Source organism: Hypanus sabinus, chromosome 7 (assembly GCF_030144855.1).
Source record: "Hypanus sabinus isolate sHypSab1 chromosome 7, sHypSab1.hap1, whole genome shotgun sequence".
NCBI classification, from domain to species: Eukaryota; Metazoa; Chordata; class Chondrichthyes; order Myliobatiformes; family Dasyatidae; genus Hypanus; species Hypanus sabinus.
Window position 1 is genome coordinate 40,140,888 of NC_082712.1, and position 17,686 is coordinate 40,158,573.

Below are 17,686 nucleotides of genomic sequence, written 5' to 3' on the forward strand. Positions count from 1 at the left end.
AGATTAACACAGAAGTTCTACCGACAGAAAGAAAATGAAAAAGCAGAACCACAAAGGTAATAATTTCGGGATCATTGCCTAAACCATGAACACGTTAGCACCAGGTTAATGTATCAGAGTGTTGAATCCCCAGTTGTACGGATGCCACGGAGAAGTTTTGCTATTAGTATTTACTGGCCCTGAATCATTCTTGGACCAGCATTTCAGCAAATGAAGTAGGAAAGTAAATAATACTTTAAGCTAAATGAGTGTGCATTGTGGCGTTGGGGGTTACAATTTAAGAAAATCTAGAATGTAAGGAAGGAACTAGGAATCAGAGCAGAAAAGTCATCTGGAAAAGAACATGTTAGGAAGTGTGCATTTCCATAATTCCTTACAACACAGCAGATGAGAGAATAATAGTTACTAGGGTGAATTACTAGGGTGAATAATTGTTTGGCACAGACTAAAGGGGTTGAAGGCCCTGTTTCTGTGCTATAGTGTTCTATGACTAAGACCATTCTGCCCATTCAAACTCTGCCAGCACCACTCAGAGCAATCCCATTCCCTCACTGACTTCCTCTGACATATTCTGTTACACATGCTGATTAACACCTTCCCCTTCATCCCCAAACATTCTGCCCGATTCTCCCATCAGGCACCTGCACTGGGAGTAATTTACAGCAGCCAGTTAACTTTACAACGAGCTCATGTTTAGTATGAAGGGGGAAATGAAGAAAAGAAAGTGCCTGTGAGAAGGCTGCATTGCTACTGGGAGAATGTACAAGCTCCAACTAGGCTGCACTGGAGGTTAGCACTGAACCTGAGTCACTGTGGTTGTGAGTCAGCTGCAAAACCAATGCACTGCCCTTTGACAGACAGGACCTGGGCAAAAAGAAATGGCAACAAGACAAACAGGTTCATTGTGCAAAATAAAATGATTAAGAGGTTGAAATAAGTTGAAATAAATCCAAGGTGCTGCATGTAAATGCTCAAAGCATCTGCAACAAGGTGGATGAAAGGAGTTTGATGCCTAAGTTGGGACCTTTGTTATTTGTTATTTATGTATTTATTGTTGTGTTTATTATTTAGTGTTGCGTTTGTTATCTTATGATTGCACTGCTCCTGCGAAACGCTGTCTCATTCTGCCCTGCACAGCTGATGTACGGTTAGAATGACAATAAAATTTTTGAATCTTGAATCTAAATGATTTGGATGTGAATGCATAAGTTGACCAGTAAGTTTGCAGATGACACTAAATTAGCAGCTGTTGTTTATGGTGGAGAAGGCTACCTCACCTCAAGCCCATTCTCTCCGATGTCTGGCATTTCCATTCTGGGGAAAAGACCATCTACCCCTTCTATGCCTCTCATAATTTTATACACTTTTTTCATATTGCTCCTCTGACTCCAGTGCTCTAGAGGAAACAATTCCAGTACGATAACCACTCCTTATAGGTAAACCAGGTAACATCCTAGTGAAACTCTTCTGCACCCCGTCAATCCTCACATCCTTCCTGTAATGCAGTGATCAGAATTGCACACAATACTCCAAACGTGGCCAAACCAAACTTTCAGACAGCTGAAACATGACTCGATACAATGAAAAGTGAAAACAATGAGAAGACATTCAATCTGAATCTGGGCTTCTAAATCCAAATAAAGGAAACTATCAAGGTAGAAGGAGTGAGCTGGTCATTTTAGATCAGGGCATTTCATTAAAGGCAAAGGCAATGGATGAAAAATAATGAGCTTTTACATATAGATACTATAACAGTTAAAGATTCCTATCTATCATAAAATACAAAAGGGCAGTAACGTAACCAAGACTTACTAAAAGAAGCTAAGGAAGGTATTTAATCCACAGAAGATTCATGTAAGATTGTCAATACAGCAAAACTGAGGAGTGGGTGCAAATTAAACTCCAGAAAAAAAGGTCAAGAAATTGCTAAGAAAACTTTAAGAGGATGGGAATAATGTTGGAAGGGGCATGAAAGTGAATTGTAAATGTTCCTGCTAATATGTTTAAAGAAAATGATTACTGAAGACAATTATTGTCAGAAACATGGGAATTCATAACGGGGACAGGAAATGATACAGCAATTATATAAACACCTTGGTTCTATCTTCACAGAAGATGACAAGCAGCTCAACAAAAAACATTAGGGAACTAATAATTTTATGAGTTTCACAAACAGAAGTAACATGGTGAGAAAATAATGTTGGTGAAATTACTGGGGCTGATAAATGAAAACCCCAAGGCCTGACTATTTTCAGCCTAAAGGAGGTAACTATGGGCACACAGCGAATGCATTGTTACTATCGTTTGACTCCTTTAAGATAGTGACAATTACAGCATCTCTGAGGCTCCAGGAACATACTTTTCTTTCTAGATGAAATAAGTTCATGCATTTGTAACTGAAGCACATCATGGTCAAAGTTTATTACTTTTGTGGCCATACTGTCTGCTCCCAAATACTTGCAATCTTTCAGTCAAAATGGACATTTGACTTTTTGCCTGTTAGGGATGGCAGCAAAGCTGCCTTGAATAGGTTGCTGTGGAATGAACTCAAGGACACTCATGTCAAAGACAGAGAGGTGGTTGTAGATATTTTCAAATATTCCTTCCAGTGGTTCTGACTGCTGCTTTTAGCTCTCAGGGCAGTAGATCTATGGTGTTTTCACTGCAGATGGCCTTGAGAGCATGTAACCATCCACACATGCCACATACAAGGTATAGGGCCTTGTCGAGATCATGCTCAGCGCATTATGTGTAGTTTTTGTCTCCTTACCCAAGAAATAATATTCTTACCAAACACCAAATGTAACAAAAGCATTCAGCAGATTGATTCCTGCATTTAATCCATTTTTAAGTAAGGAGACCAAAACCACTGGGCCAGGAAAGGTTAGGTAGACTAGGTTTGAAGGGTCAGAGAGGATTTCATTGAAACTAGCAAAATTTTGACAAGACTAGACAGGCCATTTGCCATTGCTGAGGCATCTAGAATGAGGGCACACAGTCTCGGATTAAAGGGCATGATATTTGGAACTACTTCACTCAGAGGATGATGAAAGCTATCCAGGACAAGTTACTCAATATATTTATTAAGGCAGCAGGCAGATTTCTGGATGCAAGATGGTATCGGGGGTATGGGAAGATAGTGAGCAGGAATATATTGTATTATAGAGATGGATACAAAGACTATACAGTAAAGTTGGTGCACAGGAGGGTCAGGATAGGCCATTCCTCCTGCTCTCTATATCTCTATACATTATATATTCTATACAAAATAAAACATGTTTTTGGTTCACAAATATCCTAGCTTTGTTAAACCAACACTACGCCTTCTTGAGGACAGATGAAAAACGTCCCTTGTAAAATCATGGTGGTCAATATGAGGGATAAGAAGTCCCCCTGCTTTCAGAAGACCTTCTCTAAATCTCTAGGTCATGGGGACATGAGGAATCATTAGTGAGGAGACACTTAATCCCAGTTGATGATCCACAGAATTCCTAAAACAGCCTGCTTCTGCTACAAGACAATGACACAGAACAAGTGGAGAGGAAAATTTAGTACTTCATAATATAAAATAGTGGAGTTAGTTATAGATTTCTAGTTCAAGGAAGAACAATAGCATGAAATAGTAGATGACATGTTGAATATGAAAGTGTCTAAAATAGGGCTTTTTCATTTGTCTTCAAAGTGGTGCTGGTGAGATTCATCCACAGTGATGGAATGCAGTGATGAACTTCTGACTCAGCAAGGACCTGGACCCACTGCAATTTGCCTACTGCCAAAATAGGTCAATGGCAGATGCAATCTCAATGGCTCTCCACATGGCCTTAGACCACCTGGACAATACAAACACTTATGTCAGGATGCTGTTCATTGACTATAGCTCAGCATGTAATACCATCATTCCCACATTCCTGATTGATAAGTTACAGAACATGGGCCTCTCTACCTCCCTTTGCAATAGGATCCTTGACTTCCTAACTGGAAGACCACAGACTGTGAGGATTGGTGATAATATCTCCTCGCCACTGACAATCACAGGGTGCACATTGATGACGAAACATTGACGAGCAGGACTATGCATATAGTGAAGTAGTGTGCCCATGCCTATAACAGCGTATTGCCTGGGATGCATAATTTCTGTACATGTTCCTGCTTCTTGGAACTTTCCTTTCACTCTGGTTGGCCATTCATCAGAGGATAAGCCACACAATTTTAACAACAGGGTCCTTACATGATTAAGAATAAAACTATTTTCGTATTGTAAGGAGAAAATTAAAGAGTTTTTAATAGAGTTAACTTGTATATTTTACACAATATTTACATATTAACCTATTATTTTGTAAGTAGCAGTCCGATTGTTATAGTGCAGCCTTCAAAGTGACTATTCATGTGAAGTTAATAGTTCAAATTTATCAATGGCTGGTGATTTAGCAACTAGTACTTGTGTCAATAAAAACTATAAGGTATTACCCACAAATAATTAGATTTTAATGAAGGGATCATTTGCTTTTAATATTTACTACCCAGATAAATACATAAAGCAATTTTGCATAAATCTCCCTTAAATAAAGAAAGTTAGCTGAGTTTTGAAACACCCCATTTTGAACAGTTGGCTGTCAAACACTTTTTGTCCAACCTGACTTCTCCAAACAATGGCAGACCAGAGTTTTTCTGTCTTTTCTTTTAGCAATTGAACGTACTCACATCATTGCAGCAATTCATATAATAATCCTGTTCTGGGTTGCTCTTCTACAGGATGTGGAAAGGGTGAAGATGGTGAAGGGTGAAGGACCTGACTGGATTAGAGGGTATTAGTTGTAATGAGAGGTTGGACAAACTTGTGTGGTTAACTGTGGCAAAACTTGATAGGTGGTTATATAGGGGCAGATGGTCAGAATTTTTTTGCCCAGGGTAGAAACACTAAGAATCAGAATATAAAGGGATTAAAGGGATGCATGAGGCAAGTTTTCTTTAAAACGCTGTGAGTGGAGGTGCCTAGAACATTCTTCCAGGGTTAGTGATGGAAGCAGATACAATTTAAAACTGTTAGTTAGATACAGGAATATGCAGGGAATGGAAGAGTATGGACAATGTGCAGGCTGAAGAGATTTAGTTTAATTTGGTATCATGTTTGATCATGCTCAAACATCATGGGCCCATTCCTATGCTGTACTGTTCTGTGTTTTAATTATGTGTGGAATTCTCTCCACCGGCTACAATAAGGAATACAAATTCTATCTTTAATCATCACACTGCTGAACCTATCAAGAAGTTAGTCAATAGAAAATCGGTTCCAACATCTAAATGGTCCCAGAGGGAATGTCTCCATCGTTTGAGAAAGGTTAGAAGTGTTTAGCAATCAGATTTAAACAGATGGACATTACTTCACATTGACACAGATTATTAGAGGACTGAAACATACTCTTTAAGAAACTCCGATAATGTCAGATGCTGCAGCGAGTCTGCTAGCTCCGAACAGCCTTCCTCATCAGCTGACTGTGCCCGCTTGCGAAAACTAAGTTCCCTACAGAAAATGACAAATTCCTGATTTTTTTCTGTAACAAGAAATATAATCAACAGAACTCCAGAATATTAAATTCAGTTTTGTCATTACAAACATCTTGTTTGTTATCACCGCAGATCATCTGTAACCAAATTATATTTTCCAACACTGAGGAAAAATTCCTCTTGTTTTCAAAGCAAATTTCCATTTTTGTGTCATTTGCTTACCAAGTGATCAAGTTGGTTGAATAATTTAATTTTAAAATAATTAAACAAAATACTAAGTGACCCATTGAAGGCACTCATTATTCTGAATAACAAAATGATGTTTAATAATGACAAGGCTTTTTGTAGCTATATTTTCAAATGGTTATATGCTGCTATACTAACTGCATGTGTGCAGTAAAATGTACAAACAAAAGTTATGATCTGGCAATCAATAGATAGCCCAAGCTAAACAAGCAACTAATCCATTAGGTAGCTAAGATAGATGCTAAAGGCCAGTGTCTGAGATTGGTGAAAATTGATTCAAGAAAATCATTAGAAATACATAAAGCATAAAAATTGGTAATTTTGTTCAATCAGTTCATACCACTGTTTAGCTTCCATTCTATATGGCAAAGAAAAGTGCATCAAGATATATGGCTTTGCAAGCTGGATTGACAGTCAGGAGCACTAGTTAAGAATGACTATTGCTGTTGCAAGAAACAAGTCTACCTAAGCTTCCAACTAAGTTCAAATTTGGATATGGGTTTAAAAGCAATCAGACAGTAAATAAGTCAAGTAAGAGATCGAGATGGACAGGGAAAGTGAAAAAGGAAGAATATATATAATATTTACTATGAAATAGGTGCAGGATAATGAAAGCAAGGAAGAGAAATAAGTATGAACATATACAAATAGAATTCAAGGCCTCAAGATACATCACTTGAGAGAGTAATGATGGATAGTTTACTGAAACCAACAACAGAGCATGAATTAGCTAGAATGAAAACTAACTACCTTTTATGAAATCTAGACAGTTAAATAAAGCATCTCGGGGTGAAAATGAGCATGCTCAACAAATAATGGGTTAACCACATCCAACTTATTTTGTACAGTTCTACCTTCATACTGTAGAAAGGAATCCATGAACAATGGTAAAATCAGCCAAACTAAAATCTCATTCAAGGTATTTGAGCATTACTCCAGAAACATTAGAATCAAGATTACAGATGTAGGAATCGGAGCAGCGATGAAGACAGTATAGATTTTATTGCCTTGTTTTTCTGGTAAACATCTAAAACAAAAATCTTCCCATAGAAAATGTAAACTCAAACAGTGGAACAGATATGAAAGAATAGATGACAGTCTCATAGGGAAGATGATAAAGAGAATTTATAGGGACTCACCTAATAGCTTTTCTTCTAATCCTGCAACTCCCCATGACTGAATGACAGCATTTAACATTAAAAATGTATAAATTATGCACAGTACAAAGAGAATTTTGAAAAAGGCGTGCCTTTCTGAAAGTGTAGTGAATAGCATTAAAATGTAATCATTGGTCATTCAAAAAACATTTTTGCGAAGGTGTGGTCAACCATACTATTTACTTACTGTACACCTGAGAGCACCAAACTCTCATCAGTTTAAAGTGCATGCCTCAGTGCAGCCATTTTGTTTAGCAGCCTTCTCACTGCATGTTTCGATATGATTAATGGTTTTTATTGCAGTCCAACTTCAGCAGATGCATCTTAAAAGCTGGGTTAGAATCTAAAAGCCTGGAATCATCTATCTTGATTTTCTTATGTACGGATGCTACTGTTTTCCCCATTTTAAATCAACATGGCTTAACTGAAAGTGACTTTTAATTTTGTTTCCCCAGAATTGTTTTGTCAAAGATATACAATTAAATCTTGATTTTTTTGGATTCTGGACACTCTACTTTCATTTTTGATAAGAAAGATTCCCATTTCACCTGATTTTTTTAAACCTACATTACAGGAAATCACAACGAAACCCGGAAAACTGTTAATATTAAAACTACAATATTGTTTATGGTCACTTAGTGTCTCTAATGTAATGAAGTAGCGCAAGGTGGCTAGTCAGGAAATCTTCAGAAAATAAGATGATACTAATATCACAGCCTACGATCAACAGCTTGTCACAGAAGGAGATTTAAAGGAGGCTACGAGATTTTGGGAAGGAACTGCAGAGTTTGGAATGCTGGCAGCTGAAGGCATAGTTGTTAACAGTGGGTCAAAGAATAAAAATGTGTAAGAAGTCAGGATTGGAGGAACACCAGAGATTTCACTGGACTGCAGGAGATTATAGAGCTGCAGAGAAGCAAGGCCAAAGAAGGATTAGAAAATATGGGAGTTACAATTCTGGGGCACCAGACTAAGTCAGTGAGCACACAGATAATAAGTGATCAGCTTTGGTTAGGACACAGGCAGCAAAGTCCCTCAAGGAATTAACTTAGTTTAGATGTATCTCTGAACATTAGGCAGAAGGAGCAGACTTTATGGACTGAATGACCCTTTCACACTTTGCTTTCAAGAAGTCTGTAGGAAATTAATGACTTCTGTTAGAATGCTTCGGGTCCTTCTGAAAAGTGTCATTTTCAATGAGGAAAGAAATACAAAATAACAGACCCAGCCACCATCAATGAGTGACAACCAAAGAGTAGTTCTTGACAGAGCAGCGTGGGCACCTGAACATTAGCATAGAGATCAGCAAATCAACCAAACATGGAATCAGTAAGTTCAAGGATTTACACAATAACCAATCCTCCCTCCTGAGTGAGATGTACTAAAAATCTTAGCAGAGTTGCATAGGCACATGCATAATAACTGGTGTCCAGTCCAACATTTAGCAGTTATCAAAATAAAAATATGCCATGCTTCTTGGGCATACAGCCGGTGGATTTCCTTCCTTGATTTGTCCTACTTGGAGTTACAATAATTAGAACAAGAGCTCCTGTTTGAGTGGACAGTGGCAATCTAGATCATTAGTGTCAGGAGAAGGATACAGAAAAGGAGCAAAGGAAGCTTAATGAACTAACTACAAGAGCCACATAGGAGCTGATATAAGGCAAACGATGTCACAACATTCAAGAGAGAAAAAGGGCAAATTGCAAAAGAATGAATTCAGCGCTCCAACCTCAACTGGAGAGGGAAAATATCTAGGGCAGAAGGCAAAACAAAGGGGGATTGGGTATGTAGAAATGAAAAGCCAAAAGCAATGAGGGAGAGGCACATTCACACACATATACACTTACTGTATATGCATGCAAGTGAATTACTTAAGTCAACATGCTCTCAAGGATATACAAGGTCAACTGGAGTTGGTCAATAAACATTGACCTTTCCTGTGATGGCTTTACTGGTTTAAATAAATTAAAAATCTACACAGAACAAAAATTAACAAAGTTGGTGTAAAATGTAACATGGACTTCTCCAGAGACAGGTGTTCTTCATGTTATAAAATCTGGTAGTTACTATAATCTAAACCTCGAGTACCTCTGGAGGTAGATTATGAATTGTCTTAGCCATTGCTTTGTAAATGCCTAGCTAAAGTCAAGTGTCACAGCTTAACTGATAAGAGTTCTGTTCTTCACTGTACCTTTTCTCTTTCGGGTGCTCAGGTAGACTGAAGTTTCGCTGTTCTGAAACAAAGCAATATAGAAATGTTTACAGAAGAAGATTAAGCTTGCTTTCACTTGGCCAGTTTTATTAAAATTAGCTTCCTTCAAAAGAAACTACACATAACATTTGAAATCTGAAAATTAATATTTGATTACATGTCCTCAAATTTATCAGCTATTCAATTTCTTCATGTGAATTTCAAAGATTGTATGCTTGATAAAGATGGTATATTTTAAAAATATTTTATGTTTTCCAAGTTTAGCATAAAAATGCATTAGCATGCATTCACATTTATGTCAAATCTCCTGTATTCTGTCCAAAGTGACATTTCAGTCAATCCAGAACCATTACTGCAGCACTACTTCCGGCAAAAAGCCATTCTTGGCCAATCTGACTTATTTTTATAAATTGGTGCAAAATTAGCCTATGAGATGAAATGGAAAACTTAAATCTATAGCACCAAGTATCTTTACAGTTAAGAATTCTTCAATCTAATCAGTCTTACTGAACCGTACTTACCTGAAACAGAGAAAAAGTGCTTTTTAAGCCCACACAGCAGTGTTGTCATAAATTTAGGACTTTTCTAACTACATCCCTAGCAGATTTATGAAGTAATCACCAATTCATTACCACCATTGATAGATTAATGCAGACCATATTATTTGCAATTCTCATAAGAAGTGCTGCTGCAATTTTTCAACATTTAATAGGCCTGAAGAGCAAAATTGATCCCTAGTACATAAACACTGACTGCAATACAAAATGACTATAGGAAGGTTGTGAGGCATATGCCAAAATTGCAGATTTTGATATATCAAGCTGATGTTGTGGTTAGGCTAAAATGACTGAAATTTTACCCACAACTACCAGATGTAATTGTGGTTTACTGCTAGCGCATTCTTTTTAAGATTCTTCCTTGCGACCAAGCAGCTCAATGGATTTAACTTTATTAATCTGTAGAATTTTGATTGCTTATTTTTTATCTCTGAGTAGTTGCACCAAGCAGAATAGTCTACTCCTGCTACAGATATGTCATCAGGATTTTCTGTAATATTTAATCATTAGTTACCCCTCTCATTTTCCCTCTCGCTGTGAAGGGAGGCGAGTCATCAGTGACACGTGGCAAAGGATGGTGAGAGGAAAAATCTAAGAAATGGAAGGCCATAATAATGGAAGCATACCAATAAGAATGGGTAGCTTTCAATTAAATAAATCAATGCAGTAATGCCTGACAATCAACCACACTGACTGGACAGCTAGGGCTTATGGAGTTTTAGACATAGAGCAAAGAGCAAAGAACTGCCTTGTGGGCCCACCAAGTCCTTGCTGACCATCAACCACCCATTCATATTCAACCAGTTCCATTTTTTAATTCTCTCCACACTCTTTTCAACTCCTCCCAGATTCAACCACTCACTTGTACATTAGGGCAATCTAGAGGCCAATTAATCTATAGATCGTTGGGATAAGAAGGACAGGGGGGTGGGTAGTTCAGAGCTGAGGTAGTCACGGGGAGCATGGGCAGAGAGCCCCTAACGTCAGGATTTAAGCTAGTTCTCTGGTGTTGCAAGGCAGCACTCCACTGGCTGCAGCATCTTAGTGCCCAGAGAGAGCTCTCGTGCAGCAGTATATTTTATACTTGCTGCCAGAAGACCCTTGCAAATTGTCCCCTGTGGTCTGTGGTTAGAAGGCTGCCAGAGGAATGTTGTGGGAGCTCAGAGAAAATCTAAGATATTTGTTGCAGTCAAGGATAGAAGGGGTTGCTGAACTTACAATACTTAGGAGAGGGGAGGGTGGTGGGATGCAAACCTTATGCAGCAGTAGCCCGAGGCTCCTCCCTCCTGAAGTCCAGAAGAGAAGCACACTGTAATGAAACCCCTTCTGGTTCATGACAAACAAATTTATTTAATGGCAAATGAGTGCAGGGTGTGAGGGGTGGCAGGTTACGACAGGGGAGGTGGGAGCAAAGATGTATCCCTGGTCCACCTATGAGTAGGGAAGGAGAAAGCTGATATTGGGACAAAGTAGCCTACTTGGAGTATGATTTTAACTGCCATATGAACCTCCACTCCATTCCTTTTTCTGAAAGCAGTGCGAGTTAAAACTGGGTTTTTGTTTCTGCTGATCAGCTATCTAAAAGCAGAATTAAAAACAACCATTTAGTGGAGGAGATATCAAGTCTAAATCCAGTATTATAACACCACAGGATGGGCTGGTGTGCCTTGCCATCATATGGCTTGGCATGAACATCACAAAGACCCAATAAACACATTGCATTAGCCAACAGCTAACGGCACCAATGGCTTTCACCAATGGCATCAAAAGCAATTACCACAAAACAAAAAGCCGCTTTTGTCAATATGACACCGAAAATATTAAAGACAAGATGCCTGATATACTTCTTTTGAAATGGATATTGTTGAAATATGATTTGGAAACACATGCAAGATTATTAAATGGAACTCGATATGTTACACAAACAGAAACATTGAATCAATTATTCTCCTTACGTTGTCAATTAGTAGACAGGCATTCATGCTCCTATATCGATATTTCTCTGGGAAGAACGCATTTAGCTTTCATTACAAGACACAAGGGAAAACATCCGAATTCTGCATGCAGTGAACAATATGTCACAAAGATAATTCCCAGACTGCAGGCTACATCATAGAGATGAGGGAAATTAGGTTTCTATAGCCTTAAAGAGGACATTAACGAGGGATCTTACTAAACCTTTGAAAATATCAGGTAATAAAGTTAGTTCACAGCTGTAATTCAAGGTAGGCCAAATTTGTCCATATGTTCAAATCAGAGAAAGAAAAGGTAAGGATGGTTCACATAAAGAACAATGAACTTTTGGCAAGGATTTCTGGGAAAAAGAACAGAGATGAAGTTCCAGATCTTAATTGGCAATGTGACAGGGAGAAGAATAAGGCCAACTTTTATTAATTTTCCTTGGGACATGAACTCAATTGGGCTGCACAGTCTTAATCAAGTTACTCATGTTGTGTTTGTCACATAACTGGTAAACTCTGTGAATTATTGAAGCTACAGGCCAACATTTCATTTGAATTTATTCTAACCACTACTGAGTAATAAACAAGAGATCTCAATTGTCACTTATATGGTTCTCCAAATGTTGAAGCCAGTTTACAATGGATAATCAAGTTAAATAAAGCATCAAACTATAAGGAAAGACAACATGACAAAGAGAGAATTTAAAGCCACACTTCTCCTAATGTTTCATTCCAATTTAAGCAGCATTGATTAAAATTAAAGCAGCCCATTCAGAAACAAAGAACAAAAATGGAAAAATGTAGCCAGCAGAGTTCTGTGCAGACGTGTGACAGCGTTATCTAAATGCAAGTGGTACTTACTACTGTGGTGGAGCAGAGAGACTGATTTAGACAGGGAGAGCGCCTGAAGAAGGGATCGTCCACTGCTGTGAACACCATCTACAGAGCAGGGACAGACTCATCACAATGAACAAATAAAATCTATTTGAATGTTCATTCATGACCTGCCTAATTCCCTGGCTACACAATATACCAGCTATCAATAACGAATAACTGATAAGAATTATAAAGGAGCAGTGAAGAGAGCACAGATGAAATTAGATTGGTTCCTGTGCTTTGAAGCTCCTAGATTCCAATATTGTTTTATCAACTGCTTATTAAATGTCTTAACATATTCATTTTAAATCTTTAAATCAGTGGCATTCCTGACTCTGAAACCATAAGACATAGCAGCAGAATTAACCCATTCAGCACATCAAATCTGCTCTGCCATTCCTTCATGGCTGATTTATTATCCTTCTCAACCCCATTTTCCTGCCTCCTCCCTGTAGCATTTGACACCCATACTAATAAAGAACCTATCAATCTCTGCTTTAATTATACTCAAAGGCTTAGCCTCCAAGCCATCTGTAGTAATGAATTTCACAGATTCACCCCTTGGGTAAAGAAATTCCTCCTCATCTCTTTTCTAAAGGGACATCCTTGTATTCTGAGACTAGACTCCATCACTATAGAAAATATCCTCTTCATGTCCACACTGTCTACGCCTTTCAATATTTGATGGGTTTCAATGAGATCTCCACTCATTCTTTTAAACTATAATGAGTACAGGATGAAAGCCATCCTCATACATTAACCCCTCATACATTAACTCCTCATACATTAACCCCTCATACATTAACCCCCATCCACAGATATACTGATGGATCACAATACCAGTGGAGGCAAACAGAACATTTACTACTTGGTAACAACAGAATTTCAACTATCTTCAATACAATAAGTATATAATCCAAAACAGTGTAAGTTATGTTACTTCTCATTACAAAATCATTTGGCATCAATAATAGTACTTAACTTTGGAGTTTCACTGGTCTCTTGCCCATGCAAGATTCTAAGGGGGAAGGTAACATGCTCCCACATAATGTGGGTCTAATGCCTTCAATTAGCTGACAAGAGGATACTGGAAGTTGCACAATACACAGATGCCAGTTTCCTATTTCTCCACCCCTTTAAACCATCTAAATTAAAAAGGAGATAAATGATGTTCCATTTAATAAATCGCAAAGCTAGCATATCACTAGTTATCAATCCTCTGGGTCTTATCTCCTGACAAATCTGGTTGATACTCCAATGGTGTAGTTGTCTGATACCCAGCCACATTATACCACACACATTGTTAAGCCAAAACTGCTAGCAATATGTTAGTAGTGTGTTCAGAAAACAAGCTATTAAAAGTATTGTATTTTAATGCCATGAATTAGCCAGATGACAAAAGAAACTTGGCTTTGAGTGATTGAGCAATAGTGAATGAAGCTTTGTTATTCCATTAAAGAAATGCTTGTAATGGAAAATATCAGCAATCACTGAATAGTTAATCCCTATTTACGCCAAAATATATTTCAATATTTTGATATATTACTCAGATTTTTACTAGCACTAACCTTCATTTGTGGAATCACTCAAACTAAAATCCCTTATGAATCTCGATTTGCTTTGTGACACTTTAGGTGAGGAAAGGGAGTATGATCTCATTCGAATTCCAGTATCTTCAGACACCTTTGGAGAACAGATGGAATTCGCATCAAATAGAATATTCACCACATTGCTATTTCAGATAATAAAAATAATCATTGACCTTTGAGTTCCTTTGAACTGAATAGGATACTTGCCCCAAAATGTCCAAAAGGATAACTTGACATGTAATACATAGGTAGATTTTGAACATATTTCATTATCATGACCAATTAAGTAATTTGACATGCAATTAACTCTATGGAAATAAAACATGAAAAATACACATTTATACTCATTCATTTTGCAAAAGATGTTTTATAATATGTTATATGAAGTCACTTATAAAATAATAAATTTATAAATTAGTTACATGGACTAACTGAATAACCGTAATACCATAACACATAGGAGCAGAATTAGGCCATCTGGCCCATCAATTCTGCTCCACCATTCAATCACAGCTGATTCTTTTTATCTATTTCCTCCTCAACCCCAGTTCCCAGCTCCCTGTAACTAACGAGCCGTGGTTCATGTTAGCCAACTTTTCCATTAGCAGTAAATATTTATTAAATAGAGGGCTATGGGTAACCCTAGGTAATTTCTAAGGTAAGGACATGTTTGGCACAGCTTTGTGGGCCGAAGGGCCCATATTGTGCTGTAGGTTTTCTATGTTTCCACTTGTACTTTGCCACAGACTTTCCATGGGGTTTTGCAATGGACATTAAATCCACTGTAAGCCCACATTATGTTGTCTCTGAAACCCATTGCACTGAAGAGTCAATGGAGTGCATTCAGTGTAAGAGTACAAGGTGTTGACATGGCTATATAGCATGCTCAGCATTATTAACTTGGGAAAAATCTTCTAAAGCAGCATACATCCTCAACCAAACAGACCGAATAATTGTAAATGAGAAATACAGGCCAAAACAGGAAGTGGAAGCGGGGATATTTAATTCAAAGTAAATCATGCTAGCTGCAACCAACTCTTCTGAAGAGAACTGTTCCCACTCAAGCAACTTCTGGACTTACAGGGACCAATGATAATTCTAAGATCATTGTGAAGTATATGCACTAATTCAGTGCTATACTCTACATAGGCCACAATAATGGAACCCAGAACTACAGGGATTTTCTGGTAATTTGCTGAGGTATCAACTCTCCAATGTATGTTAGTCTGATTCTCAGCTGGAGAGGTATACTTTCTTTTTGAATTATACTTTATAACCTATTGATCTGTATGCATTTTAAACAACTATTTTCTATTTTTTAAATAGTTTTCTTTTTAATAATTCAATGTAAGGAGGCAAAGCACTACTTCCAATTTTCTTCCTGTCAAAAGTTTAGAATATTCTGAAACCAGACACACAGCACAACAACCTCTGAATCCTTCTCACCCCTGAAGCCATGCTATGTGTTAGTGCAGAGGGCCAGGAAGATGGACAACACTCATTCAACCCAGGCACAATACATGTAGTCAGTAAGAGACGGTCTGTAGGAAGTGAGGCAGCAGATCAGGATCAGCAGGAGCCACAAAGTAAAAGAAATTTCCTAAAAAACTTATTTACTTTTTTTTAAGGATGCTCTAATAATAATTAAATTAAAATAACATTTTGATACTTTCAAGGTTGCTTTACTGTATGCGGTTAAAAATTAATTTGAGCAGGCATGGTGAAGCCCCCATTATTCCTATGAATTTACTGCGTTTCTATAACATATGTAAATCTAATTCACAATGTTCTGTGAACATGGCTGTTAAAACTCTGGTGAGATACCGTTACAATAAAGATACTGAAAAGAAAACGAATATCAGTCAACATTTTTTTTCTTTTCATGATTAATTGCCCATATATGTCAGCAGCAACTGCTGTTCTATAGAAAGCATTAATGTTAATAGCTTTAGGTTTACTGCAATATTTAAATGACTATCTTTTCAGAGCAGAAGTAGTAATGGGAGCAGTGAGAAATACTGCTGATCAGAGGACACTGTGTCACTTTATTACATGGTGCAAGGAAGAAAAGAGCAACGATGCCATCAGGGGAAAGGTGGGAATATTGAAATACCAGTGCCCTGGAACAGAAAAGCCTACAAAAATTAATGGCTACAGCCCAGTCCATCACAAGTAAAGCCCTGCCCATCACTGTGCAAATCGCAGGAGAGCGGCATCCGTTATCAAGGACCACCAGCATCACAGACGTGCTCTCTTCTCTGCTTCCATTAGGATGGAGGTACAGGAGCCTCAGGTCACATACCACCAGGCTCAGGAACAGTTATCGCCCTTCAATATATCAAGCTCCCGAGAATGGATAACTTCATTCACCACTGCACTGAGCTGATTCTACAACTTATGGACTCACTTTCAATGACTCTGAAATGCGCGATCTCAATATTTATTACCGATTTATGACCATTACTTTGCTTTTTTGTGTGTATTTGCACAAGTTGTTGTCTTTTGCACAGGCTGTTTGAGCATTATTGTGTGCAATTTTTCATTGATTCTGTTGTGTTTTTTTTTAAGTACTTACTACGAATGCCTGCAAAAAAGCAAATCTCAGGGTAGGAAATGGTGTACTTTGTTAATAAATTTACTTTCAACTTTGAATTTTAAAAATGAGGCCTGTACAGAGAACATATCTCATTGCAGCGTCACTTTGCCAGATGCCCTGATTATATAAGCATTGGTTTGGCTTGTACCCATTGGAGTACCTTGGACAGTAAGCTGCTTGTTGAACGCATGGATTCAAGTCCCTTCATGTTCATCTCAGCGTCCTGGTGAGCCTCAAAAGAGTCCAGTTCATCCCCACTGCTAGCAAATAATGCAGCAGAGTTTGGAGATTTTGGAGTGCATGAACCCTGAGATCGATCTGAAATTTCCTCTCCTTCACTGTCAGCATCAATGCCATCAAAGTTGAATCTGTAAAAACAATTAGTTAAGAACATAAGATCATAAGACATACAAGCAGAAAAAGACCATTCAGCCCATTGAGTCCCCTCTGCCATTTCACCGTGGCTGATTTATCATCCCTCTCAATCCCTTTCTCTTGCCCTCTCCCTGTAATACTTGGTGCTCGAGTTAACCTACAAATTCCCTCTCTTGGGATGCAGTACTAACCTAATTTTCCCAATCTACCTGCCTATTGAAACCCCCCCCCCCAATTATCGTAAGGTTGTCCTTATTACATACCTTTTCTATTTCCTGTTAAACTTCACCTCATCCCACTGACCGCAATTTTGCCCTATCCACTGCCAGTCCATCCTCACAGTCTCACTATACACTGCATCAGCTTGTATACCAATTGTCCCATCGTCAGCTCGATCACTTTGTTTCCTTTCCCCTTGCCAACTTGGTTTCAATCCACTCCAACAGCTCTAGCAAATCTGCCCGCAAGGATATTGGTCCTCCTCGGGTTCATGCGCAACCCATCCTTTTTGTACAATTCATACCTTCACCAGAAGAGATCCCAATGATCTAGAAACCTAAATCGCAGTCCCCTGCACTACTTCCTCGTCCACTCAGTCACCTGTACCAT

At 38.2% G+C, this 17,686-nt stretch overlaps 1 protein-coding gene across 9 annotated transcripts in view; it reads right to left on the minus strand.

The window, feature by feature from the left end:
• arhgef28a (Rho guanine nucleotide exchange factor (GEF) 28a) overlaps window positions 1-17,686 on the minus strand; it is a 390,430-nt gene that overhangs the window by 136,622 nt on the left and 236,122 nt on the right. For 4 of the 9 annotated variants that reach the window (XM_059974562.1, XM_059974555.1, XM_059974564.1 and 1 more), the window contains 5 exons: window positions 16,863-17,070; window positions 14,086-14,200; window positions 9,103-9,145; window positions 6,891-7,004; window positions 5,420-5,521 (listed from right to left, as the gene is read on the minus strand). In XM_059974562.1, coding sequence (XP_059830545.1) covers window positions 5,420-5,521; window positions 6,891-7,004; window positions 9,103-9,145; window positions 14,086-14,200; window positions 16,863-17,070 — 582 coding nt within the window. Of the gene's footprint in view, window positions 1-5,419; window positions 5,522-6,890; window positions 7,005-9,102; window positions 9,146-12,502; window positions 12,581-14,085; window positions 14,201-16,862; window positions 17,071-17,686 lie in introns of all 9 variants that reach the window. The other 5 variants (XM_059974558.1, XM_059974556.1, XM_059974559.1 and 2 more) reach the window with 4 other exon arrangements.